The 26,322-nt window shown below is 45.1% G+C and overlaps 1 protein-coding gene across 1 annotated transcript in view; it reads right to left on the reverse strand.

Annotated features, from left to right (window-relative positions):
• Positions 1-26,322, reverse strand: part of WFDC1 (WAP four-disulfide core domain 1) — a 229,139-nt gene that overhangs the window by 131,799 nt on the left and 71,018 nt on the right. Inside the window, exon 2 of the mRNA XM_069217183.1 lies at positions 4,120-4,315. Within this exon, the coding sequence (XP_069073284.1) occupies positions 4,120-4,315 (196 nt within the window). The remainder of the gene's footprint in view (positions 1-4,119; positions 4,316-26,322) is intronic.

A 26,322-nucleotide genomic window follows, 5' to 3' on the forward strand; every position in this document is an offset into this window, starting at 1 on the left:
TTGATTTTGCAATGCCTATTATACATAAAGATTTTTTTAAATGTCATGCTGAGTGAATAACTAATTCGACAAGGGATATTGTTGAATAAATAAATAACCAATGGGTTACATTTTTGCCCATCTGTACTATCTTGATTATGCATTTCAGCAAAAGGTTCCCCTAGAGGGTAGAAAGGCATTAAAAGGAAATTAGTCTACGTCAGAACTCGCTGAACATAGCATCCCAGTGGCTCCAGGAGCCACTGGGACACCTCAGTCTTGTCAACAATTTCAAATATACATCTATTTCACCTACTTAACTCAAATGCGAGAATGAGAGAAGCATCTTCAGCACCTCCCACCTGAATCTTAGACACCTGCAAATAACCCGGGTGGCAGACCTCACTCCTTGTTAACAGTAACCTTGACATGTACATTTTAACATGCAGAACAAGTCACAGCAACCTCGGGAGATGCACCCACAACTGGAAACAGTAAAACATTCTTATTCAGATATGAGAACATTTAATAATCATACGAGCGAAGGAGAAATAAAAAAAAATCAGTGACGCGCCTGTTCACTATGCACCATCAGTAGGAACATTTTGGATAACCGCAAAACTCAATGGGCTTCTTTTACCTCTGTAGTCCAATGAGATATTCAATATTTTTTAAGCAAATAAAAGGCAATACATTTTGCCTTTATTGCAGAATGCCAGTCTTCATCAGGGAAGTTGCATTAATCCACGTTTTACTTATTTGCACCTCAAAGAGTAAGTGATGGAACTCCTATCAAGTGTAAAAAAGATGGGGCAACGGGAAGGGCTATACTGTCCAGTCCAGAGTGCATCCTAAGTAGTAGCTGCCAGCTACCATCAGCAATTCAAACCAGAAATAATAATGCAGAGGGCATCCCAAAAGCCAAATTCTATAACATGTACACAATACAAATGTTTCATATTTCTAACTAGAGAATGGATGATGTGTCACATTGTCAAGTTTGCATATATTGTGTCAGAGAATTGCAAATAAAATTAAATCTTTTTGTTTTGTATTGGCACAATGTTTAATGACTTTTGCTCCCAATCACTGTCTTCCAGTGTCTGAAGATAATCAACCAGTAGATGGCTTTTAGTATGTGTACTTGTCTTATTTCGTTCTTTGATTTGTTCTTGTCTGTGTATCGTTACCTCCATGAAAGTGTGTCGTGAGTCCCAAAGCTCGCGTTGGCTGTAGCTATTTTTGAAGACATACGGCGGAAGATTTTATTTACAATTAAGAAATACAATACGGATATTGTATTGAGATGATATTTTAGGAAGATTGTGTTATGGATATTATATTGAAATTATATTTTCCCTATAAGTTAATTTGCTGATGTATTTGTTGTATACTAGAAATGATTCATATGACAAATACATTTTTAACATTTCTAGTAATTGTATTGTGTACATATCATAGAATGTGGCTTTTGGGATGCCCCTAATATTGTAATTACAGAGCTCTTATTAATTAAAACCTAACGATGGTAGTTCCATGTATCTTAATTCCCCAACCATACCTAATGGGGCTTTAAAAAAAATCTTTTATATTGATTTTTTTGCAGTGTGAACAACATTCAACCAAAAGAAATCATGCATGTTACAGTGAGCTCAACAGTATACATCATTGCACAGTTAATCACATTTGTCCTAAACTGGGGGAAAGTGTAGGAGAGGGATTAACAGCCACTCAAGGAGAATTTCATCTTGCAAAAGAGACACCAACCAGTGGTTTAAGGTATTCTCCGATGTCAATCACTACACTTATCACTCTGCACTAGGTGACTTGATGTCTAGGACTCGTCACCTGGGGTGATAACAACGTCTTGGGTTCCATGGGGGACGAATCTGCAGCATCAGTCTCATGTCCACCCGGGTCAGTAAGAAACATCTCCAAGGAGGACCAAATATCTTTGGGGTTGGATCTGTGAGGTGCAAGCTCCCAACAAGCACACAGCTGCTCCCGGCAGTACACCACATCCTGAAGCAATCTGTCCCTCTAAGGTGTGAGGTGCTCACCCCAATACTTCGCAACCTGACACTGAGCCAGCACCAGCAGAATGGCCATTAGCCTGCACGACTCAGTCAGGACATCTCTGACATAGCCAAGGAGCACTAGCCTTGACCAACACTTGGGGAGTGTCCCGCAATTTCCCTGATATCATGAAGGACCTCATCCCAAAAGTGCTAGACCACAGGCAGTCCCAGGCCAGGTGCAGGAAGTTGCCCCCTCAGCGCAATGCATCTCACACAGCTCTATGAATCCTTCCGGGTGTGTGTACAGCCTAAGCAAATATTTGAAATGGACCAAGTGCAATCTGTAACTCAGGGACAGAGTTCTGGATTGGGTGAATCCGTATTATCACTGTTCAACAGTAAAAGGGGCAGCTAAGTCCTTTTCCCATGCCAGCCGAGGCCCGGACATCCGCACCAGTGCAGATGTCTGCATCTCTGCATACAGCCTCATGGCCTGAAATTAGGGGCTGCCGCCCGGAAGGTATCATGAATCTCCCGCAAAGTAGCTCGCTACTGAAAATAAATAAATGCATGCAGCAACATGACTGCAGGTCCTGTAAGAGCCTGCTGAGGGGTAATAAAGGTTGCTTCAGGGTATACTTCCCCAAAGGTTGTGAACTGCACCCTGTGGTTCCAACTGCGCATGCCAGCATCCATAGCAACAGGAAGTGAAGGACGGCAGTTGCACACTAAAATAATATACGTTCATGTCTGGGGATCCCAATCCTTCCTGCTTGAATGGGGTTGTGTTTCTAATGCCACCCAGGGTTGTCTTAGAGCCCACACCATTGTTATAAGGTCAGATCTTGGCTGCCTGAGAAAGCAAGTTGGGAATGAAGAGGCAGGTTGGTGAGGAGGTATAGAAATGTCTGGGGGACCACCATTTTTGTAATGGCCAGTCAGCGACAGTGGAAGCCTCATCCATCTTTCCACCTGTTCTCCCAGCCAGGCAATGAGTCTGACATAAGTTACTCTCCAAAGCTCATCAAGGTCCCGGCTGAGCTGGATCCCCAAGTATCAAACTAGCTCCTGCACAGAGAGAAGTGGCAATTCAGTATTGAACTCCCAGGTCGCCACTGTCAGAGGGAAATTTAATGGATTTGGCCCAAATAATACTGACCCCTGTGATGCCTCCAAATCTAGTGAACTCTCTAATAAGTGGGTCCAAGTAATCCTGTGAGTCTCTGGCAGGCAAGGTGACATCCTCTGCACACATAGATCCTAAGACTGTGAGCCAAACGCCAAACCGCGGTGAGTGGTGTGCTGCCTCAGGCGAGCTGCCAAGCACTCCATCTCAATCACAAATAATATGGGCGATAAAGGGCAGCCTTCCTGGTGCCCCTGGATATACCCAAAGGGGGAGTAATGGCCCATGGAATCATAGTCTAGCGACTGGCTGGGCATACAGTAGTCGAATGAACTTGGCTCCCACCCCAAAGCACACCAGAAGTCTAAAAAGGTGGGCCATTAGAGGGAATCAAATGCCTTGGTGGCATCTAAAAGCACTGCTGAGGTGCCGAGGCCGGGATCAATGGTACGTAAAAGGGCAAAAATGGTGCGCATCATTCACAGCACCTGGGGTCTTTATCTGGTTTAAATATAGTGGCTATCAGAGCGTCCCAGAAGGATGATAGGAGCCCACCAGATGCCAGAGACTCTTCATCCATTTTTAGAAGGTGTGGCACTAGCAGCCCGCATACTCTTTATAGAAAGTGTCCCCGAGGCCATCCAGGCCGCGGACCCTGTCACTCGCCAGTCCATTGATAATCTGCATAGCCTACCACATCATATATATGTAAAGGACAGTTTCACACACCTCACATATATGTAAAGGACAGTTTCACATACATCATATATATATATATATATATATATATATACATACATACACACACACATACGTATGTATGTAAAGGACAGTGTCAAAATAAACGCAGCTTTTCTCAACACAAAGTTTAGTCAGCTGATTGAGTACCTAAACTTAAATTCCACTGCAAGTCTGTACTGTATGTTCACTGCACCCCGAGCTGCGCCTTGAGCAAGCGCAGGTTTCTCAATACATGCAGATTTCCACGCTGCTCACCTGGTGGGGGCTGCACGGACTCAAGGCACGCGTAGATGCACCCGTTGTAGCAGCAGCGCTTGTGTCTTTCGCACTCGGAGTCGGCCCTGCAGCTGGGCACTGCGCAGGCGCGCTCCGGCAGGGTTTGGGGAGGAGGAGGGCAGCGGTCATTCTTCTGGTGGTGCGAGTTGTGCGCGTGAAGAGGGAATTCGTAGTCCTATCAAAGGGCAAAATAAAGAGGCAAATTACAAAAACACAAGATGCCACATATGAACAGAGGCGCACACATCTGCCTTCTAATGAGAAATTTGTGTAGTTCCCCCATCTCTTCATTTCTTTTACAGATGTATATATTACGGAATGCTGGGGATTAAATTGCCTGTTTGTGCTCCAAGGCTTCATTGGTTTAGATAAACACTGCATTTAACATAAACAGGAAATTCGTTTTTAAAAGTATTTTGAAATATAACTAGTTCTTAGAGAGTGTAATGAGTTGCAGGTGTTCCTCCAATAACACAGCCCTTCTCAAACAACAAAGCTAAAACCTCCTGAAAGCATTTCTTCAGAATATGAAGTCTATTTTTGTGTAATCAAAGCCTCACTTCACATCCATCTAATTTCTTAAAGTACCGCACAGTGAAAAACATTGATCACAAACAAGTCACGTTTGATTGTGAATTGAAAACAGTCTTTCGTGAAATCAGTGCAGTTGTCAAAGGTCTCAAACTTCAGCTCGCTTTACTACAGACGTTTCTGCCACTGTTGCAAATCGGCCAACACATGAAACTGACAAGAGGGAAACATCCCCAAACACAACACCCCAACAACAACTTCGTTCTTCTGTGCCTTAACCACGCATGTGCTGAACAACGCACATGTGTGGTTAAGGCACAGAAGGGAGTTGGCTTCTGAGGAGAACGTGGTCAGGTAAGTGAGGCTGGGGCCGTTTTAGGGGCAGGGCGGGGGGGGGGTCGGGGTAGTTTAGAATTTAGGGCGGGGTCACAGTAGTTTTAAAGGCGGGGTGGGGGGGGGTCGGGGGTTGCTGTCGTTTTAGGGGTGGGGGGTCAGGGTAGTTTAGGTTTTAGGGGCCGTGGGGGGGGGTGGTCACAGTAGTTTTAGGGGGGGGGTCGCTGTAGTTTTAGAGGTGGAGGGTCGGGGTATTTTTAGTTTTTAGGGGTGGGGGGTCAGGGTAGTTTAGTGTAGGAGGCTGGCCTGGCTTGTAGTGGGTACCAAGGGGTACTTACACTCTGTACCAGGTCCAGTTATCCCTTATTAGTGTAGAAGAGGTGTTTCTAGCAGCTTAGGCTGATAGAAGGTAGCTATAGCAGAGCAGCTTAGGCTGAACTAGGAGACATGCAAAGCTCCTACTATACCACTGGTGTCATATGCACAATATCATAAGAAAACACAATACACAGATATACTAAAAATAAACTTTATTTTTATGACAATATGCCAAAAGTATCTCAGTGAGTACCCTCAGTATGAGGATGCCAAATATACACAAGATATATGTACACAATACCAAAAATATGCATTAATAGCAAAAGGAAGTAATGCAAGCAGTGTAAAGTTACAATAGATTGCAATAGGAGCACATAGGTATAGGGGCAACACAAACCATATACTCCAAAAGTGGAATGCAAACCACGAATGGACCCCAAACCTATGTGAGCTTGTAGAGGGTTGCTGGGACTGTAAGAAAACAGAGAGGGTTAGAAAAATAGCCCACCCAAAGACCCTGTAAGGTAGGTGTAAAAGGCACCTACAACTCCCTGCATAGAAGTCGTGATAGGGGGATTCTGCAAGGAAAACCACCACCAGCAAAGCAACAACAGTGGATTTCCGGACCTGAGTACCTGTTAAACAAGAGGACCAAGTCCAAGAGTTGCGACAGTGTCGAGAGTGGGCAGATGCCCAGGAAATGCCAGCTGAGGGTGCAAAGGAGCTGCAACTGGATGGAAGAAGCTTGGTGTTTTGCAAGAAAGAAGAGGACTAGGAACCTCCCCTTTGGAGGATGGATGTCCCACGTCGTGAAGAAGCTTGCATAGGTGTTCCCACGCAGAAAGACTGCAAACAAGCTTTGCTAGCTGCAAGGGTCTCAGTTAGGGTTTTTGGATGCTGCTGTGGCCCAGGAGGGACCAGGATGTCGCCACTTAGATGAGGAGACAGAGCGGGCGCCCAGCAAGTCAGGGAGCCCTCACAGAAGCAGGCAGCACTCGCAGAAGTACCGGAACAGGCACTTAGAAGAGGAGTGAACCGGAGTCTGCCCGAAGTCACAAAAGGGAGTACCACGACGCCGGAGGACAACTCAGAAGGTTGTGCACTGCAGGTTAGAGTGTCGGGGACCCAGGCTTGGCTGTGCCACAAGGAAATCCTGGAAGAGTGCACAGGAGCCGGAGCAGCTGCAAATCACGCTGTACCCAGCAATGCAGTCTAGCGTGAGGAGGCAAGGACTTACCTCCACCAAACTTGGACTTTAGAGTCACTGGACTGTGGGAGTCACTTGGACAGAGTTGCTGAGTTCCAGGGAACACGCTCGTCGTGCTGAGAGGGGACCCAGAGGACCGTTGATGCAGTCTTTTGTTACCTGCGGTTGCAGGGGGAAGATTCCATCGACCCACGGGAGATTTCTTCAGAGCTCCTGGTGCAAGAAGGAGGCAGGCTACCCCCAGAGCATGCACCACCAGGAAACAGGCGAGAAAGCCGGCAGGATGAAGCGATACAAGGTTGCAGTAGTCGTCTTTGCTACTTTGTTGTGGTTTTGCAGGCGTCCTGAGCAGTCAGCGGTCGATCTTTTGGCAGAAGGTGAAGAGGGAGATGCAGAGGAACTCTGGTGAGCTCCTGCAATCAGTATCTGAAGAATTCCCCAAAGCAGAGACCCTAAATAGCCAGAAAAGGAGGTTTGGCTACCTAGGAAGGAGGATAGGCTAGTAAGAAAGGTAAGATCCTATCAGAAGGAGTCTCTGATGTCACCTGATGGCACTGGCCACTCAGAGCAGTCCAGTGTGCCAGCAACACCTCTGTTTCCAAGATGGCAGAGGTCTGGGGCACACTGGAGGAGCTCTGGGCACCTCCCCTGGGAGGTGCAGGTCAGGGGAGTGGTCACTCCCTTTTCCTTTGTCCAGTTTTGCGCCAGAGCAGGGCTGGGTGATCCCTAAACCGGTGTAGAATGGCTTATGCAGAGATGGGCAGCATCTGTGCCCATCAAAGCATTTCCAGAGGCTGGGGGAGGCTACTCCTCCCCAGCCTTCACACCTATTTCCACCCTCTCTCAGAGGAAATCCTATGTTCTGCCTTCCTGGGCCAGGGCTGCCTGGACCCCAGGAGGGCAGAAACCTGTCTGAGGGGCTGGCAGCAGCAGCAGCAGCTGCAGTGGAGACCCCGGAAAGGCAGTTTGGCAGTGCCCGGGTTCTGTGCTAGATACCCGCGGGATCATGGAATTGTCCCCCCAATACCAGAATGGTATTGGGGGGACAATTCCATGATCTTAGACATGTTACATGGCCATTGTGACGCTATACATAGGTAGTGACCTATGTCTAGTGCACGCGTGTAATGGTGTCCCCGCACTCAAAAAGTCCGGGGAATTTGCCCTGAACTATGTGGGGGCACCTTGGCTAGTGCCAGGGTGCCCACACACTAAGTAACTTTGCACCCAACCTTCACCAGGTGAAGGTTAGACATATAGGTGACTTATAAGTTACTTATGTGCAGTGTGAAATGGCTGTGAAATAATGTGGGCATTATTTCACTCAGGCTGCAGTGGCAGGCCTGTGTAAGAATTGTCAGAGCTCCCTATGGGTGGCAACAGAAATGCTGCAGCCCATAGGGATCTCCTGGAATCCCAATACCCTGGGTACCTCAGTACCATATACTAGGGAATTATAAGGGTGTTCCAGTATGCCAATGTGAATTGGTGAAATTGGTCACTAGCCTGTTAGTGACAATTTGGAAAGCAGAGAGAGCATAACCACTGAGGTTCTGGTTAGCAGAGCCTCAGTGAGACAGTTAGGCATCACACAGGGAACACATACATATAGGCCACAAACTTATGAGCACTGGGGTCCTGGCTAGCAGGGTCCCAGTGACACATAACAAACATACTAACAACATTGCGTTTTCACTATGAACACTGTGCCCTGGATAGCAGGATCCCAGTGAGACAGTGAAAACACTCTGACATATACTCACAAACAGGCCAAAAGTGGGGGTAACAAGGCTAGAAAGAGGCTACTTTCTCACATTTAGGTTTTAGGGGGGTGGTGGGGTTGCTGTAGTTTTAGGTGTGGGGGTTTGGTGTATTTTAGGTTTTAGCGGGTGGGGGCGGTCGGTGTATTTTAAGGGGTGGTGGGTCGCAGTAGTTTTAGGGGCGGGGTGGGGGTCAGGGTATTTTTAGTTTTTAGCAGCGGGATTGGAGGGGTCATGGTAGTTTAGGTTTTATGGGGGTGGGGGCGTGGCATTTTAGGGGCAGGGGGACGCAGTTTTTTGAGAGAGGGTGGGTGTAGTTTTAGGGCAGGGTTGGGGGGTCAGGGCAATTTTAGTTTTTAGGGGGGTGGAGGGTCGTGGTAGGATTGTTTTTGGGGTACGATTGTTTTAGGGGTCAGGGTGGGATCGCATGCTGGAACCACGCATGCCTTTACCAGGAATGCCTTTACAACGAAAAATGGTTGTTAAGGCATTCGTGATAAAGGCATTCATGGTACCAACGCGGTCATTGTTCTGACCGCGTTGTTTAGGCATTGCGTGGTTCCAGCAGTTGTGGTTCAGACTCATATTCCTGACAAGAGCCTTGGTGTTGGTCCACGTGGACTAACGCAACATCATGCACAGTCACACTGGTCTTCTGCAGAAGGCAAGAGGTACGAAGGCTAAAGAATCATGTGTATCCATGTATCAAAAGCGTTTACTATTTCTTTGCAAATGGGGAAATAGATTCATGTATAAAGACCAAAGCTGCTTGGGAGTACTTCAGTCTTTGACAACACAACCACATGAAACTATCCCTGAAAAGCACTCTACAGGTACTGGTGTACACAAGTGATGGTCCTTTACACCATGTATAAGCCTTTTTGGAGATGGGTTGACCACCTCCCTCCAAGTCATTTTGAGCAATATTTCTGGTCCTGGACATCTCTGTGATAACCTAGGGGACTCTGAGTGTTGTAGTCTTTTTTTCTTATATTAAACTATTTAGTCTAACATACCTGAAAATAAAAATTTGTAGGAGAAAAGTCCAGGACAAGATAGTGTCCATAATGACCTGGAGTGAGATGGCCACCCAATTTTAGAATCGAGTCAAGACATCACAAGAACTGAGCATTGCTCCATCAGAAAACTTTGATCAGCAACAGCATATTCTGATCACCAAGCATGCTTTGAAGTGGTTGACACCGGGACATCTGGGTCTGTCCAGCGTATCAAACTATGGAATTTTCCAAGCACTTGCCTAACAATGGAACCAACCCTGCACACTTTAGGAAACTGTAGCATAATGAATAGTTTACACTTTTGTTTTACTAAATAACTCGCAGATTTGGGGCCACAATTGAAGAATGTAAGCTAGACCCCCATTTATTTTTGACTGAAATTCGACTTTCCCAATCCTTATGCTAACACTCAAATTCTGCAGCCTGCCAATCATAGTGTTCTGAAGTTATTGTACGGAGACATGCAGTGACTTATAAAATGTCTTAATAAGTAACTTTAGGGGCAAATGTATCAAAGGGTTGTGTCGCTATTACACCATGCAAAAGGGTGTAAAAGTGCTGCAACCCTTAAACTGTGACACCTTGTGTGTCCCTGCGTTGCTTGATAAATCCAGAGTAATGCAATTTAGCGCAAATCACTGTTGTGCACTATTCTTCCCTATGGAGGTGTTCCATGAGTGATGAATGGGTGTTCCCAGGCAACACCCATGGATTTTGACTCATTCCCAGATGTACCATAAGCGAAGGACCTGGGAATGCACCAAACTGCTCCCCAGGTGGGGAGCAACTAGGAGAAATATGTTTATTTCTCCTCATTGTTTCCTCTTTCTATATAAGCTACATTCTGCAATACACATAGAAAGAGAACAATGCCTCATGGGATTGTTTTTGTGCAGAAGGGCCAGACAGACAGGGCTCGGAGTAAGGTAGACCTGGAGGACTGTATACTCACCTTGGAGAGCCAATACTTACTAATACAGCAGGATGACCTCCTGCGAGACTTGCTACATACTCAAACTGTGCTCCATCAGGAGCCATGCAGGAAGCGAGAGAGGCATGATTGGCTACTTGCAGCAGAATATATCATGGGGAGAAAAGGCCAGCAAGACACTAATGGTTGTGTACTCTGAGAGGCAATATAACCCATCACTCCTTGCCTGACCAATATGCCATAGGCAGTGGGGATACCGGTTCTTCCATTCGGGTTTAAATACTTAGGGGTTTATGTCACTGATGACATGACCCAGTCCTACTACTGGAATTTGGCACCCCAGCTCACAGGTCTCAGAAGAGACTTGAAGTTCTGTCTCAGAAGAGACTTGAAGTTTCGGTCCACCCTTACAACTGCCTCCAGTGGGAAAATCAGCAATTTTAAAAATGGTCTCCCTTCACAGTCTGTTGTATCAGTTATAGAACTACCCATACCCAATCACTCAATCCTTTTTTGGTAAGGTTAACACAAAGACAGACCTTTGTTGTGGGACAATGAAACACCTTGCATGGCCCTGAAGAAATGCTGTAAGTTGTCAGTCAAAGGGGTGCTAGCCACCTCTGACATGCCACTCTACTACTGGGCGGTGCATTTACTTGTTGTTAATGAATGGTGGTTCCAGGGTTTATGAGACCCAGCGTATGCAGCGAAAGGATGGGTGGTCGGGACCTACCACATTTCTTAAATGGTGGACATGTCCCAGGGGCACTCCCGCCAGCCACTCGTGTTGTGTTGGGCATTTGGAACACGGACATGAAAGGCGTGGAGTGGGCAGGCCACCTCACCTTGAAGACTCCTTTGTGGCAGGGAATCCGCCTTCGGCAGGTGGTGACTCTCCAAGGCTTTTCCCGCGAGGGGCACTAAAGGCATTTTAAAGCTGGGGGATGTGCTTCACAACGGGACACTTAAGTCCTTTCAGGACTTGCAGGTGGAGTAGGACTTGCATCGAACGCAGTTTTTCCAGTAATTACAGCTCCATTATGCTCTCATCCCTCTTATTAAAACGGAAGTGGACATCCCCAAATTTTTCCCCGATGGAGGCCAGGATCCTCCTCACAAACCTTAAGGAGCACAAACTGTTTGTTATATACAAAATGTTGCTACACAAATGACCAGATCCAGTGATGGGAGTCCGGAGTGTGTGGGAGGAGGATCTGGGAGAGAAGTGGTGGAGGCCCCAGGAGAGGCGGTTATTGCCTCCCAATTTCACTTGATACAGCTGAAGGTACTCCACAGCGCCCATTTAATGAAGGCTCCACTGCATGGCCCCGATTCCTACAGGGGACTGCCTGAGATGTCAGGGCCAGAGGGCTGACCTACCACATACATTTTGGCAGTGCCAAGGGCTGACCCATTTTTGAAGAAGAGTGCTGGGGACACTTGGGGGGTACTGGGTTGGGGCATTCCCTGTGATCCCAAATTCATGCTGCTACACATCACAATCTTGGGGGGCTGGGGGGGAGGGCCACCTTATCAAAAGTCACTTCTCTGGTTAGGATTAGTAGTGGCCAAGTGAGACATTGCTTGGTCGTGGAAGACAATGGAGGCTCATTCAGTGGAAGCGTGGGCCAAGACCATGGTCAACTGCATGGACTGCATGGAGTGGAGGGATTGTAGGGGGCTGGAGCTTCAGGACTCACCCTTAAGTGAAATGGGAGATGATATACTGTGGTATTATTGCTTGTGATGTGTCATGATGCTATGACCCTGCTCCCGCTGGATGCATTTCTCCTTTTTCAGCATGGTAACAAACCTAATAAAACGTTGTTAAAAATAAAAAAAGAATGGTAAGTGGTTTAGTCCTGTGTAAGTTAATTCAGCATACAGACAGCCAAGTCATTTTGGTTGCCAGTGCATGAGAGTTAGAGCTTTGATTTTAGTTTGGCAGTGAGAAATAAATCATCATTTTCTTGTCAACCCAGTTTGTAGTGCACCTCACCAAGTATGTGCATTATTTTGATTTTCATTTTTTTTTGCTAGCCTAAGGGGTCCATTATAAGTGAACTGTTAGCTCATCCACCTTATGAAATTACCAACACTGATGGCTATCGGTAACTGTAAGAAAATAATTACTCTACAATACATTTTTTGGAGGCACAACATGTAGAAGTCAGTTTCCTCACCGACTCCCTAAAGGTTATCCGTGGTATTTCATGAAGACATTTGGCCTGCTTTAGAAGATGAAGTTTCCAGGTGAAATGCACAAGACCTGCTGTTTTCCCGCATTAGCTTTTACCATAATCGGCCCAGTAACCATTTTGCCGTCCCCACTGGGAAAACTGGCCCACACAGAATGAGGGCCTAAGTGTTTTGAAAATCCCATTTAATTTTTTGAGACTTATGTATGTTATGTTATGTTATGTCCTGGCCCAGAAGAATATTACCCAAATGTGAGACTATTTTCCTAGACCAACCCTTAGCATTATTTGTTTGAAATCCTGTGTTTTTAAGCAGACAAGGAAAACTCTATTTAAACACTTATTTATTTCTGAAATTTCTTGTTTGGTTTTTTGTGAGTATTAGTTTTGCACCTTTTGACATGATAGGGTCAAGTCTAGACCTGGGCAAAATTGTAATTACACTTATGTTATCTGAATAACTTTGAGAATTTCTCATTATGAATGTCACTTGAGACTGTGCGCTATGCAACGCTGTGTAATTACGTGGCATTTGTGGTAAACGTTTACTGCTAATGCACAAGTCGTAGTAAAAAAAAAAAAAAAAAAAAAAAAAAAAAAAAATTATAGCGGACGTATGGGAACAACAGAACACAATTGGCTATTGTTCCGAGTGCTTTTTTTTTTTGCACTATTTGTAAGTGCGGACTGCATCTTCGCATCAAAAATTGACACAAGGACGAGTTTACGGTAAAATATAGCACTAAATGATGGATTTGCATTTTGCACAATTATAGTTAATTTTGCACAATCACATGAAACAGGCAACACGAGATTCGCACACCCCTTCCTCTTGTTCACTTGTTTGGTATATGTTTTGGTAGTCCTTTGTTTCAGGGTGTTTGGGAGGGTTTTTTCTCATCCATTTACCTTCCTGGAGGTTTGACTGAAAGTTCCTAGCAGCACTAGAAAACCTGCCCTGGTAACTCACTGCTGCACCCATGTGGTAGAGGTCAAGGGGCTGGACTAGGGCAGGGTTACAAGGTCAGGGTTAAAGACTGTTACTATGTTAAACAAACTCCAGAAAGGATTCACTCACAACTGCACTAGTACTTACACATCTCAACATGGCTGCCATACACCTAATGTTGCATTGCCAACAATTCTCAGCAGGCCTGCTGTGCCTGTGATAGACACTCAATACAATCTGCTACTCTGATAGTGAGAGAGTAGAGGCACTTTCTCATCACAGCAGCTATAATCCTAATGATAAGTACCAGCAGCTGAATCAGGCGTGCAGTGCTAGTAATGGTACACAGCACCAGCTACTAGGCTATTACTGACTCGCTATCTATACTTTTCGGCAGGGCTGATATACCTCAGGTGAAGCATTATCACTACACCTCAGCAGGGCTGCTCTACATACAATGGGCAGTAACAGTACTTCTTTTCAGGGCTGCTATGTTAGTAATGTACAGAACCATAACTTCTTACCAGGGCTGCCATATTTTAGGGAAACGGTACCAGGAATTCCTAGTCAAGCTGATGAAGGGTCATTGGGACAGGCCCAGCACTTTGCTGCTGTACTGCTCACAGTTTTCAGAGGGCAGCACAGATGCCTCTCTGCATGTATGCCATGCATTAAATAAGAGCGCACTAGTACCTTTCTGCATGACTTATGGGCCATTAAGGAGCCTGTTCTAGCAGTTCTCTGCAGGACTGTTTTTCTTTAAATCGGATGGTACCAGCTGTCCTTGAGGGCCTACAAATCCAGAGGGGGCCACCGGTGAATGATGCCACAATAGATTAAATAGATATAGTTGTTACATGTCAGAGATGCAGGACTGGGCCAAAGAGCTGCTCATTGGGTGGCTCCTTTAATGGGACTCTGCCAGCACTACTCTGCCGGAAGGACAAACTTAGAAACTACGTAATTAGGGATTTTTGGAAACATCAAATATACACAAGAGGAACCATTTTTTTTTAAAAAAAATTAAATAATACAAATCAAAGTTCCGGGTATGAGAACAGAATGTTTGATTTATTCTGCCCTTTAAAAATTGCTTTAGCTCATATTTCATATTCCTTTCATTAAAACTAACACTATAAAAAGCGAGGAAGTAAAAGCTTCTCCCTTCATATTGCATTGACTTCAGATACTTCAGCCCCTCTTGTTCTAAGTATGAAGGGGTCACATGCAGAACAATCAGCCTTAAACATGTGTCTTCGGTACCTTTAAGTGCGCGCATGCACTAGCATCTGGCAAAGGTGCCAAATTTCCCAGGTCCATGAAGGACTAGTTAGTCGAGCAGTGTTTTATTTCTTAGAAATCTGGGACTTCTAGTCTTATTTAATCCAAAATAAAAACCAGAGCTACAAGTCCTTGAAACCCAAGGAAAAGAACACAGGGCTGGACTAACTAGTCGCTCATGGACAGGGGCCACTTGGTAGCTATGCTCTATAGTGGGAAACGATCGGTCAGTGCAGACTCGGAACTCACACCATTATGTGTTTATGGCAATGGTATGGGAATTGATCACTTGGCACTACCTCATGTCCCTCAAGGTAATAGAGCATCGGCCCCAGGCTGTGTCAGAGTAGCTGCTGCCATCGCCTGGACCTTGTAAATCCGTAGAGAGCACAGCCTCAGTGTAATAATGAACAAGCATTTGCAATGCAATGGATCTCGCATATTTGGGACAATTGTCATCTTTTGACAACAGCACCCATGAGCAAAAACTGAAAAAAAAAAAAAAAAAAGTGGAAACTGAGAAAAGATTACTTAAAATAAAATAAATTTTGCTTTAAATAATAAAACTTTGCAATTTTGTTTGTCCTGCTGGGCACGCTTTTGCCAGTCACAAGACTTCTGTTTACAGGGCACTGGAAGTTAGAACAAAATAGTACCCTGATCACGCCGGGAGCAGCGGAGGGGCACTAATTAAGTTGAAATCAATTAGTGCTTGACGCCTGCTCCACACAGAGGAACGGAAATGATGCCAGACATGCCTTGACGGATAACGAGGCTGTAAGAAAGAGTGCCACATAAACCAACAAATAGTGAGCAACAGGTGGACTCCAAGCCCTTTACTGAAAAACAAGAGTCTCACATGCGAGATGCAAGTGCAGGCACTCGCAGGCTCAACCCTAACAAGCATTTACAATGCAACCGGTCTCGCGTTTTCTCATGTTAGAGCTGATCGCGTTGTAAACTCCTAACCCGACTTTTCACCTATCGGGCAAAAGTGCATTTGTGTACATAACCCGAAAAAGTGAAATCAAGTATGTAAAGCGCTCGACTTCTGCCAAGCGAGATTGGGCTCGTAAATTAGAGAAAAAAAAGTCCACGAGCCCGATGGAAAACAGCGAGCCTCGCATGTTTTCTGTACTTGGTCGCTGCACTCGAGGAGGGCTAGCCACCGGAAAAGGCATGACATATGCGTGCCTTCAACTAATGAAAGCAAGCCGATTTAATTAGGGAAGCCCACGAACCAATAAAAAACACTGACGTGAAGTTGACAGGGCTCCGAGCCCTTTTATAAATACAAAAGAGTCTCGCTGCTATACGCATGCGCGAGCAACGCAGACTCGACCCTAAAAATGAGCTCTCCTACCTCTGGTGCAAAATGTCATGCGCCTTTGAGTCTCCCGTAGCTCGCATTTACTTAGACTTGGGCTGAGTGATTACCTACCGCCCACCCCCCTCCCACCTCCAGAAAAGTTCGGGGTCCACTAGAGGGGTCTCCCATAAGGCGCAGGGACCAGCGTTCCGCCCCGAGTAGCATGTTCACATTAACTTTTCTGCCCAGTAAGGGCCTTTCTGAGAAAGGCAAGCAGAGTGGCCATTCTTTCCTAGGTCACACGCTTTTTGATTCGCAATCCATGTGTTGCTCAAGATACTCGGCACTGGACGTCTATCTTTATTAATGACGATGCAGCTAACATGACGAGTTCCTCTAGATGGCGCCAGATGCAGATCTATCCTGTTTTCTTTTTTCCTAAAGAACACATTTGTAAACTGTGAAACAGATTCTCCTATTAAGGACCTCGCTTCAATATAATGGCCTGGGCCCCGTAAGAACCACTAACCTGACTGCCCAGTACCTTGCTCACTGGCCTGGTAAACCCAGATGTTGCAGAGCCACCATGGCCCAGAAAGTCTCTCTGCGTGGGGGATTACTCTTGGTGCACTTTTCTAGGACGTCCCCGATTGCCACCCTGCTGCCTCATTGCGCTCTTGTGCGGGATCCTAAGAATAACTTTATGAAGATCGCGGATATGTCGAATGAAATCCATTTTGATATATTATTTTTTACTAAAGATGGTAATGACATGTTTTTGAGGGCAGAGAAACATACACTTTGTAGTTATCGGATATGGCATGTGGATTAGTGATGCCTGTATTTTTGTGTCCTTCGGGGAGCACTAGAGGGTAGCATTTTTCTTGGGTGAAATCCATTAAATTTGCTTTGAGACTGAATAAAGTCCAGATAGTGCATTCCAAAGTACTCGAAGGACGTTATCAGTGGTAAATAATCTATTTGATGTAAAAGGCAGGTGTTTCCAGCTCAGATATAAATATTTTGGGTACAGTACAACTAATTTTATTCCTATCTTGCTTGGTCTCCAAAAGCTAAAACGTGTCCTCATTTCTTCTGTTTATCACCCGAAGCTAGTGTGAAATCGATGAAACAATTCTCTCAGAAAACCTGCTTGAAGCCAAATATATAGCATGGAATCAGCATATTTATTTAGAGGCCTGTAGCACAACCTAGTGGTAGGAGGTGTGAACGGCTCTTGTAGGAGCATTTTCTTCATTTTGTTGGTTTACAATAGATAGCCTACCTTTTCTATAATGAAAGCTACTGCTGATCAATGAGAATAGTCCCAAGAGACTAATAACTGACCATTGCAGCTGTGACCACATTGGATGTCACCACAATAGTAACCACACCTTGCATGATTATAATAGACTCACCCAGATGTATGTCACAGTATTGATTGACAACATACTGGAAGCCAAAATGTTGTACCTAGAAAAAGGATTACATAATATCATGAAGGTATTTGTGGATAGGCAAGTATAGATTTACCATTCTTAGCTCCATTTCTAAGTAGCTTGAAGAGATTCACAATAGACAGATATATTTTCAAGATGTGGAGTTAAGAACGTAAATATAAATATACTCACCTACCTATACCTACCTTTGTGATGCTGTGGATGTTGGTATTCGGGGTACAATATTCTGGCAGGATGATATTTAAAATTCAAGATTGTAATAGAAAACTGATTAACCCAACACATAAGACAGGGATACCAACACTATGCATGGAAAAGCTTTATTAATATAAAATGCCTCTAGAAGACTAATGAAATAGCAAGCAAAAGGTGTCCACTGGTACAGAGGGAATACTAACAGCTATAAATCTCCCCAAACACACACATTTTCAAAGAATAGCTTCAAAGGTTTTTTGGATTTCCACCCTTTGTGCTTTCTAACTTCAACATTTTACAAATACACATTTTTCAATCAAATATTGTCTTTTCATTTTAAGTAGAAACACTCCAAAATCAACTTTGTCAAAATTGCTCAAACAATCCCACTCCTTTCCTCTCTTGGGCAATCTTTCTTTCCTTCCACCCATTTTTTCTCTCTCTCCTTCTCGCTCTCTTCTTCCTCTCTGATTGCTTACTCTCTACATTTACCCTCCTTCCCTGCCTTTCTCTCTCTTGAAGCCTTCTCGTGCCTGCTGCAACTAAACTAGGGGAGCTAGGGAAAGTGACTGCCCACCATGATTGGCCTGGGGCTTTCAAGGGCCCCAGCCTGCCGGGCAAATGCCAGATGGAATAAAAGGTGTGTCTGGCTCTGCTTGTACTCTCTAAGAGTATCTCCCAATCAATCTACTATTCCGCAGCACACTTCTATGTGCACTGTTTCGGGGAGAAACTCTTCAACTCAATAAAAGAAATGCAAGTGTTACTGTACGCACTAAATACACTATTTACAATGCACAATAACGCAGCTTAGCCATGTTTTTCATTATTTCTATGTTTATTAAAAATATCTGAGTTTGTACTCCAACTTTTTTGAAAATGATGTGGACACACTTTAAACTAAGGGTCTCCAACAGGTAGCTCAAGATCTGTTGGTAGGTTGCTAGTACTCTGGCAGTAGCTCCCAGAAGTGCATTCCAGCACAGAAGGCAATTCAGAGGGTCTAGCAACATTCAAAAAGACAGCACTAGAAATCTTCAAATCCATTCAGGCAGCCCAATAGAAGGGCCACTCCATCTCACACTGTGACAGCCGCTTCACTCTCAGTTTTGCAATGTCGTGTGGCGATCTGTCATTTTGCAAGGCCCACTCTATCAGTCATACAGCATGTCATTGGCAAGGGTGAACATCTGTTGGACACTATCTGCTAGGATCCTTGGGAACTACATCTGCTGAGAAGATTTGACTGCTGATCCTTTCCAAGTTATCATAAAGCCAAACTCCTATAAACATATACATTGTTCACTGTGCCTGTAACCAGTAATAACATTCTATAAAAATTAAGGCAAAGCCCAAATTCTTTTCTTAGAAGTCCACAAAGAGCACAGCCAAATGCTGGGCTAGATGGATACCAAGATGGTCTGGATTCCACCTCATGCCTCTGTTTTCCACCACTGTATACTTACTGTTCCTGTAACACTCCTGCAGGTTTGTTTCATCTGCGATTCTCCCTTTGTCATTGTTTACCTATCTTCCTCCTTTTTGCTCTGTTCCCTACCTTATGTTCTCCTGTGCTGAGTCAAAGTCTGATAATGAAAAATAAAATGTGCACCAGTGCCTACCATCCGCAACCGCCGGCACAAATTAACTACTACCTGTTACTGCACACAGAGCCTTGACCCACATAGTAAACAACAGATTGTCAAAGATCATCATGCTCATCTCCCTTTATATCAGCACCTGTATGGCAGCTTTTAAGAGTGAAAGAACGGGTATAAGAACGACTAAAAGGAAAGCAAGAGGATTGCCATTCATGACCAATTCAAAGAAATATGTGGGGACTTCGGGCCAGATGTAGCAAAGGGTTTTACCCATTCTGTGTCTATGGGAAAATGTGTTTTTACATATGGCCGATAATAAGGTAATTATCCTTTCAATCTGAGTGTAACATTCTGTCTTCTTGAAGCAGAATATCAATGAGAAAATGGATAGGGATGCAGGGCAAACCAATCGAAGTTCCTTTGACTGATACCTGATGTTTGGTGAATTTTCATATTTTTCTTTTCCTGTAGCAGAGAACGGAGCAAACCCTTCTGATCTTCTGGAAGTGAAGTGATCTTCCTCTGTGGTATCTTTGTTCTCCAAATGTTGAACCTCTTTGTGGCTAACCCGAGGTATCTCTGAAAATGCAGATGAGCGCGACGATCACTAGAAAGGCAGAAGTGTCAATAGTGTCTAAATGTAATGGAACAGACTCGTTTGTCTCCCCGTGTTTGAGACAGTAGACTTTGTTCTATAACTTCTGCTCCATTGAAGATAAGAAACGGACCTTGCGTCATGCTGGCCACCACCATAATGGAGCCTTTAACTGACCAGAAACCTAATTGCCTACTGAAACAGCCAGTTAAACATCTCTTGCCTTCAGTGGCATAGTTGAAAACACAGCAAATAAAAATATGCTTGTGAGAACATTCAGCCTTGTCAAAGGTCCTGAAATCTGCACTCATGACTGTCACTAAGCAACACATTGTTTGGCTCTATATGTACCTCCTACGTGGACAAGTGTCCCATCTTAGCATTTACCTTATGGAGTGGGTGCCTGTGGCATTAATGAGAAAATGACTGTTACAGCTCCTCAACTTATAGATAACTCTTTATGCCAACTTCTTCTTACTACTGGAATCCACCAACCACACAGGGGCTCAGACATTCTCAACTTTAGTTGGATGCACATGTCAATGCTCTAATTAAAACAATTAAACAATTATGCGGATCCGTTTGTAGGATTGGTGCTATCTGAGTCTTCATAAGAGTCCAACCCAATCAAATAAGCTTACGCAAAACAGATTTCAAAGTTAAACCTTCTAGGCATATTTTAAACTAAAAGCAAACAGAAGGTGAAAAATCATTAATGAAATTAATAGCAAACAATGTTTCAATAGTAAATCAAAATCAACTAATGTTAGAGGATGAACATAAGATCCACTGTCAAATAAAGAATACAGCCAGAACAAAAAAGTATACCTCCAGAGGAAAACCAGAAAAGATTAAGTATAAATCAAATAAAAGACTAGTGTAGTGACTGCACAGTTAGAACGGCGAAGTATGTCAAAGTAAGTCTTGCACATATTCTAAAACATCATCTTCTCTAGGATTTTAGACAAAGAAGCCACACACTTTGTGTTGAGATGTGACATCATAGGGTACAACTAGAAATGTTTCATTCTAGGAAGCCAAAGAATGTTCTAATGCATAAGATGCATCCAATCACTCAATCAAGAGGTATTTGTAGAGTGCTGCTTCTCACCTGAGTGGGTATCCAGGTGCTTTATGCATGGATAGTCGAAAAGCCAGGCCTTGAGTCCTCTTCCTGAAGTTGTTTAGTGATGTTGTGGTGCACAGGTAGAGAGGGAGGGCATTCCAGGCTTTGGCAGCAAGGTGGGGGGGGGTGGAAGAAGCATCCTCCAGAGTGGCATCGTTGAATGCATGGGATTCGAACGAAGGTGTGGTGTGTATAGCAAAGGTTCCTGGGAGGTGGATGAAAGTGTAGTCAGTGGTTGAGGTAGGCAGGACCTTGGTCATGGAAGGCCTTGTAGGTGTGGGATAGGAGTTTGAAGTGACATGTTTCCTGGATCGGGAGCATGTGGAGGTCCCTTAGGTGCTGGGTGATGTCATTTCTCTTGGTTAGGTTTAGGATCAACCTCACAGCTGCAATCTGGATTGTATGGAGACTTCGCATTAGCTCAGTGGTGGTGTCTGCATAGAGTGCATTGCTGAAGTCTAGTCTGCTAGAGATGAGGACCTGGGTCACTGTCTTTCTGGTGCAGATGGGGAGCCATTTGAAGACTTTGTAGAGCATGCAGAGTATGTGGAAGCAGGCTGAGGAGGAGATGGCACTGACCTGACATCTCCTGGAGAGCTCACTGTCGAGGATGATGCAGAGGTTGCGTGCGTGTTCCTTAGGAGTGGGTCCAAGCTCCGATGGCCACCAGGATTTGTTCCAGAGGGATGTGTGTCTGCCAGAGATCAGAACTTCAGTCTTGTCTGTGTTGAGCTTCAAACTGTTGCTCTTCATTCAGGTAGATACATTCTTCATGCACTTGTGGAAGTTTGTTTTTGTTCAGGTGGGGTCTGCTAAGAGTGAGAGGATGAGCTGAGTGTCATTGGCATATGAGATGATATTGATGTTGTGTGATCTGACTGTCTGCAAGAGGTGCCATGTATATACTGAAGAGAGTTGGGCTGAGAGATGAGTCTTGGGGGTTGCCGCAGATGGTGGGCTTGGCTTGAAAGGTGAAGGAGGGAGGCAGACTCTCTGGGTGTGCCCTGTGAGGAAGGACAATATCTGAGTGTGTTGCCTCAGATTCCTATCTGGCGCAGTCGGTCGAATTGTGTGGTGTGAGACTGTGTCAAAGGCTACAGAAAGGTGCAGCAGGATCAGGGTAGCTGATTCTCCTGTGTCAAGTAGGCTGCAGATGTCATCTGTTGCGCCAATGTGACTGTCTCAGTGCTGTTTTGTGCAATGAAGTCCAGTATGTTGTTTCTCTCCAGGTGCTTGGTGAGTTGGAGGTGGATGGCCTTTTCCAGGGTTTTGGAGGTAAGGGAGCAGAGATACAGGGCAGTAGTTCTTGAGCTCACTGGGGTCTGTGGAGGGTTTCTTCTTGAGGGGTCTGATCTCGGTGTGTTTCCAGGCTTCGGGGAATGGGCTGTAGCTAGTGAAGTGTTGAGGATGGTGGTGAGTTGGTGGCTGATCTCGTCTCTTCCGAGACTGAAAAGTCGGTGGGCACTCCAGAGTGGATGGAATTCATTAGTGAGGTTGTGTTGAATGTGCTGAGTTGCTCCCAGGTGGTGAGTGCGTGGGCAGCGGTGGTGGCCATTGGGATGTTGAGGAGGTCAGAGGGTTGGGGATCGAAGTTTTAATAGATGGTTTGAATTTTGTTGTGGAAGTGATTGGCTAAAGAGTTGCAGATTTCTTGCGAGGAGAGGGATGGAGTTTTCAGTGGTCGATGGACACGTAAACTCTCACGATGTAGAAGCATTCCTTAGTTTGGTTGACGCTGGTTTGGATGCAGAGGGGTTAGTGCTTCCTTTCTAGTGGCCTTGATTAGGCGGTGGTAGTTGTTGAGGGCAGTTTTGAAGGTGTCTTGGTCAGTGAGGCCCTTGTTCATGCGCCATATTCTTTCCAGGTGTTTGCACCTGCATTTGGCTGCCCTGAGCTCTGGGGTGTACCAGCTGACATGTTTGGTGTGTCCGTGGGGTTTGGGTGGTTTGGTTGGAGTGACTGTCGCTGCATGGGTGATCCAGATATTGAAATTCTGTACTGCTTGATCCAGGCTGGTGGTGACGTTTGGCTGTGTTGTACTGAGGGCGTTGGTCCAATGTTTCTAGGTAACCTTGGTCCAGCTGTGAAAGGGGGTGCTGGTGCAGTTGGGGGCGGTGCGGGCAGGGGTTTGGGGGGGGGGGGGGGAGAAGGGGTCTGACGAGGGTTAAGTGAACTATGAAGTGGTCCGACTAGGTGAGATCTCAGGTATGGCTATATCTTCTTCTGTTGCTGGATGTGAAAATAGGGTCCAGCATATGTCTGGCTTTGTGAGGTGGGTCTGTAACCATCTGCTTGAGGTAGATGTTGTCTAGTCTTTCTATAAGATTAGGTTGGAAAAGTTGTCCAGGTTAAAGTCGGGTTCTCCCAAGAAGATGTAGTGTTCGGATTCCTACTGAGCGGGGAGATGAATTACGTGATGGGGTCATTGAGGCCAGCTCGGGGTCCCAGCGGCTTGTATGCGAGGGTGCCTTTGATGGTGGTATTTTCATTGGTGTGGAGCTGGAAATTCATGTGTTCCACAATTGGTGTGGTTTGGTAGTTGGTGATGGTGCAGTTGATTGATTCTTTGTGTATGATTGCGATGCCGTCCCCCAGTCTGTTGGTGCGGTGATTCAGTTTGCATCCAGAGGTTGTTGCTGTGGCGATGTCTGGGGCTGATGTGGGGGTGACCCACATTTCTTTAATAAAGGTTATGTTGGGGTGAGGGAGAGATGGTTTCCCAGAATTTGGTTGCATGCTTGCAGGCAGATCTGGCATTGAGCAGGAGGCATGTTAGTTGTTCCAGGGGGTTCCCAGTCGGTCAGGGCAGCCTGGTGGTGTTGACTGTGATGGCGTAGTCCCGGGAGGTGGGAAAGGCTGAGAGGGAGGCGGGCGGGAGCACAAAAAAACGGCGGGAGATTCAAACCACTAAACAGAAAACAGAGGGAAATCAAACCACTAAACAATAATGCCAGGAAAACAAGAAAAATAGACTACAAAAGCTACATTTACCAATTACTAAACTGTAATAATAAAGCAGAGTACTAACTGGTGCCAAATACCAGAAGCCGTGGAGTGGGAGGACCGCAGACGCGGGGACTGAACAAGCGCCCTTGAGGGCTGAGAGCTAGTCAGCAGCCTTAAGGTGCTGGAAAGTGTCAGCGGGGAGTGGCGTGAAGACAAGGGTCAATGGCTAAAATAAGATACATCTAGAAACACCTACTTCTACTGTAGATAAATGAATGAAGTGTGCATAGCAAATGAATGAAATGACACAATGTTTATGTAATGCAGAGATACAATTAACAGTTCAACTAATGAATGGTCCCTGGGAGAGGTGTTTGAAAGACAGGAACATCCCCCACATAGAGTCATTGAGAGGAACATAAATTAATGCAACTTATTAATACAGAAACCATGTATTAGGTTTCTATTTTACTAACATGCTGAAATGAAAATGTGTGCAAAAAAAAATAAAAAAAATACATATACACTTGGAAAAGTTCATTCACATAAAATAAAGTGCGCATTCCTTTCTGCAAATTTGAATATATGCCAATGTAATGTGGCTGCAGTTTAGTCTTGCTAACTTAGGTTTATCTGAACTAGGTATTATTTTTCTAATTAACAAAAATACTAACATGTGAGTTCAGACCACCTCGGGCAAGCCAAGAATTTTAGTCAACTGCTAAGATCTAGCCAAGAGTTTTTGTGGCAAGCTTTTCAGGCTCTACATATTCCTTCCATGAACACTTTACTATATCAAGAGAAAAAAACCTGCATATCAGGGTCAATAGTGAGAGTCTTCGCTAGCTCGGTATTAAGCAAGAGAGTGGGACATTCATTCTTCCCCTTCCTCCTAACCTCTTTGTTAGACCTGCCAGCCTTATGGTGATCTTCCCCCAACGTTTTGCCTACCTTCCTCCATTTTTCCGATCTTGTTTTTGCTGGCTTTAGGACTCTGCACACTTTACCATTGCTCACCAGTGCTAAAGTGCTTGTGCTCTCTCCCCTAAATATTGTAACATTGGCTCATACCCAATTGGCATATTTAATTTACCTGTAATTTCTTAGTAAAGTGCGCTAGGTGTGCCCAGGGCCTGTAAATCAAATGCTACTAGTTGGCCTGCAGCACTGATTGAGCCACCCATATAAGTACCCCCTTCACCAAGTCTCAGGCCTGCCATTGCAAGGCCTGTGTATGCAGTTTCACTGCCACTTCGATTTGGCATTTAAATCTATTTGCCAAGCCTGAAGTTTTCCTTTTATTACATATGTCACCCCTAAGGAAGGCCATAGGAAAACCCATAGGGCAGAGGGCTATCTATGTAAGTAAAATGCAGGACATGTACTCATACATTGTACATGTCCTGGTAGTGAAAAACTCCTAAAATCATTTTTTCACTACTGTGAAGTCTGCTCCTCTCATAGGCCAGCATTGGAAATTCCCTTATGTACTTTTAAGTGGCAGTTTCTGATCTGAGAGGAGTAGCCTTGTCACGTTTGGTGTGGTTGGAATGGTAGTGAGAAATCATACTTACTGGTGAAGTTGGAGTTAACATTACTTTTTTTTTTTTTTTTTTAGAAGTGCCACTTTTAGAAAGTAGGCATTTCTCTGCACTTACTACTCTCTGTGCCTTATAGCCTGTCTCCAGTCCAGGTCTGATCTGTACTGGTTGACAGCTCCCCTTGTGCATTACACACAGGCAACCATAAACACAGGACACCCAGCTGCATCTGCATTCATCTGCATACTGATGGATCTTCCTGGGCAGAAAGGGTGGAGGGGCTCTCATACTTCAAAGGCTAGTGGCCTGACCTCACAAAGGACTGATCACCCCCCCCCCCCCCTCCCCCCACACACACACACAGATCTCCTGGCAGACAGAGCTGGGTTGAAAGGGCAACTTCATACCACTCTTTGAAGTTTCCTCCTCTTAAAAGGCAGATTTGGGTGTTTATATAGTGGGTATGTGACCCCACCAAATGAGACATTCTGGCCCTACAATTGGACTCTGTCAGTGTGACTTCCTTGCTGCCCAAAGGACTCATCTGGACTGCTTTGCTGGAAGGTCTGCTCCCCTGCTTGTTGCCCTGCTGCTTGCTGGCCCCCAACTCCACTGGAAGCACTCTGCCTCCCCCCACAAGTGCTCTTCAATGGCTTGGACTGAGCTTGCCTCCTGTTGTGCAGTCTCAGGGCCATCAAAGAGGTCACCAAAGAGAGGAAATCCAGTGCATCGGAAAATTAACGCAATCCCTGCAAAAAACAACACAGTGTCTGCCTCGCAGCTGAAAGATCGCAACATCGCCTACCAGATCACCGGATCAATACAGAGCCTGCTTCATCCTACCAGTACATCTGGATTTCTCATGCATCATCCCTGGGCATC

The sequence above is a fragment of the Pleurodeles waltl genome, chromosome 12 (assembly GCF_031143425.1).
Source record: "Pleurodeles waltl isolate 20211129_DDA chromosome 12, aPleWal1.hap1.20221129, whole genome shotgun sequence".
Lineage (NCBI taxonomy): Eukaryota > Metazoa > Chordata > Amphibia > Caudata > Salamandridae > Pleurodeles > Pleurodeles waltl.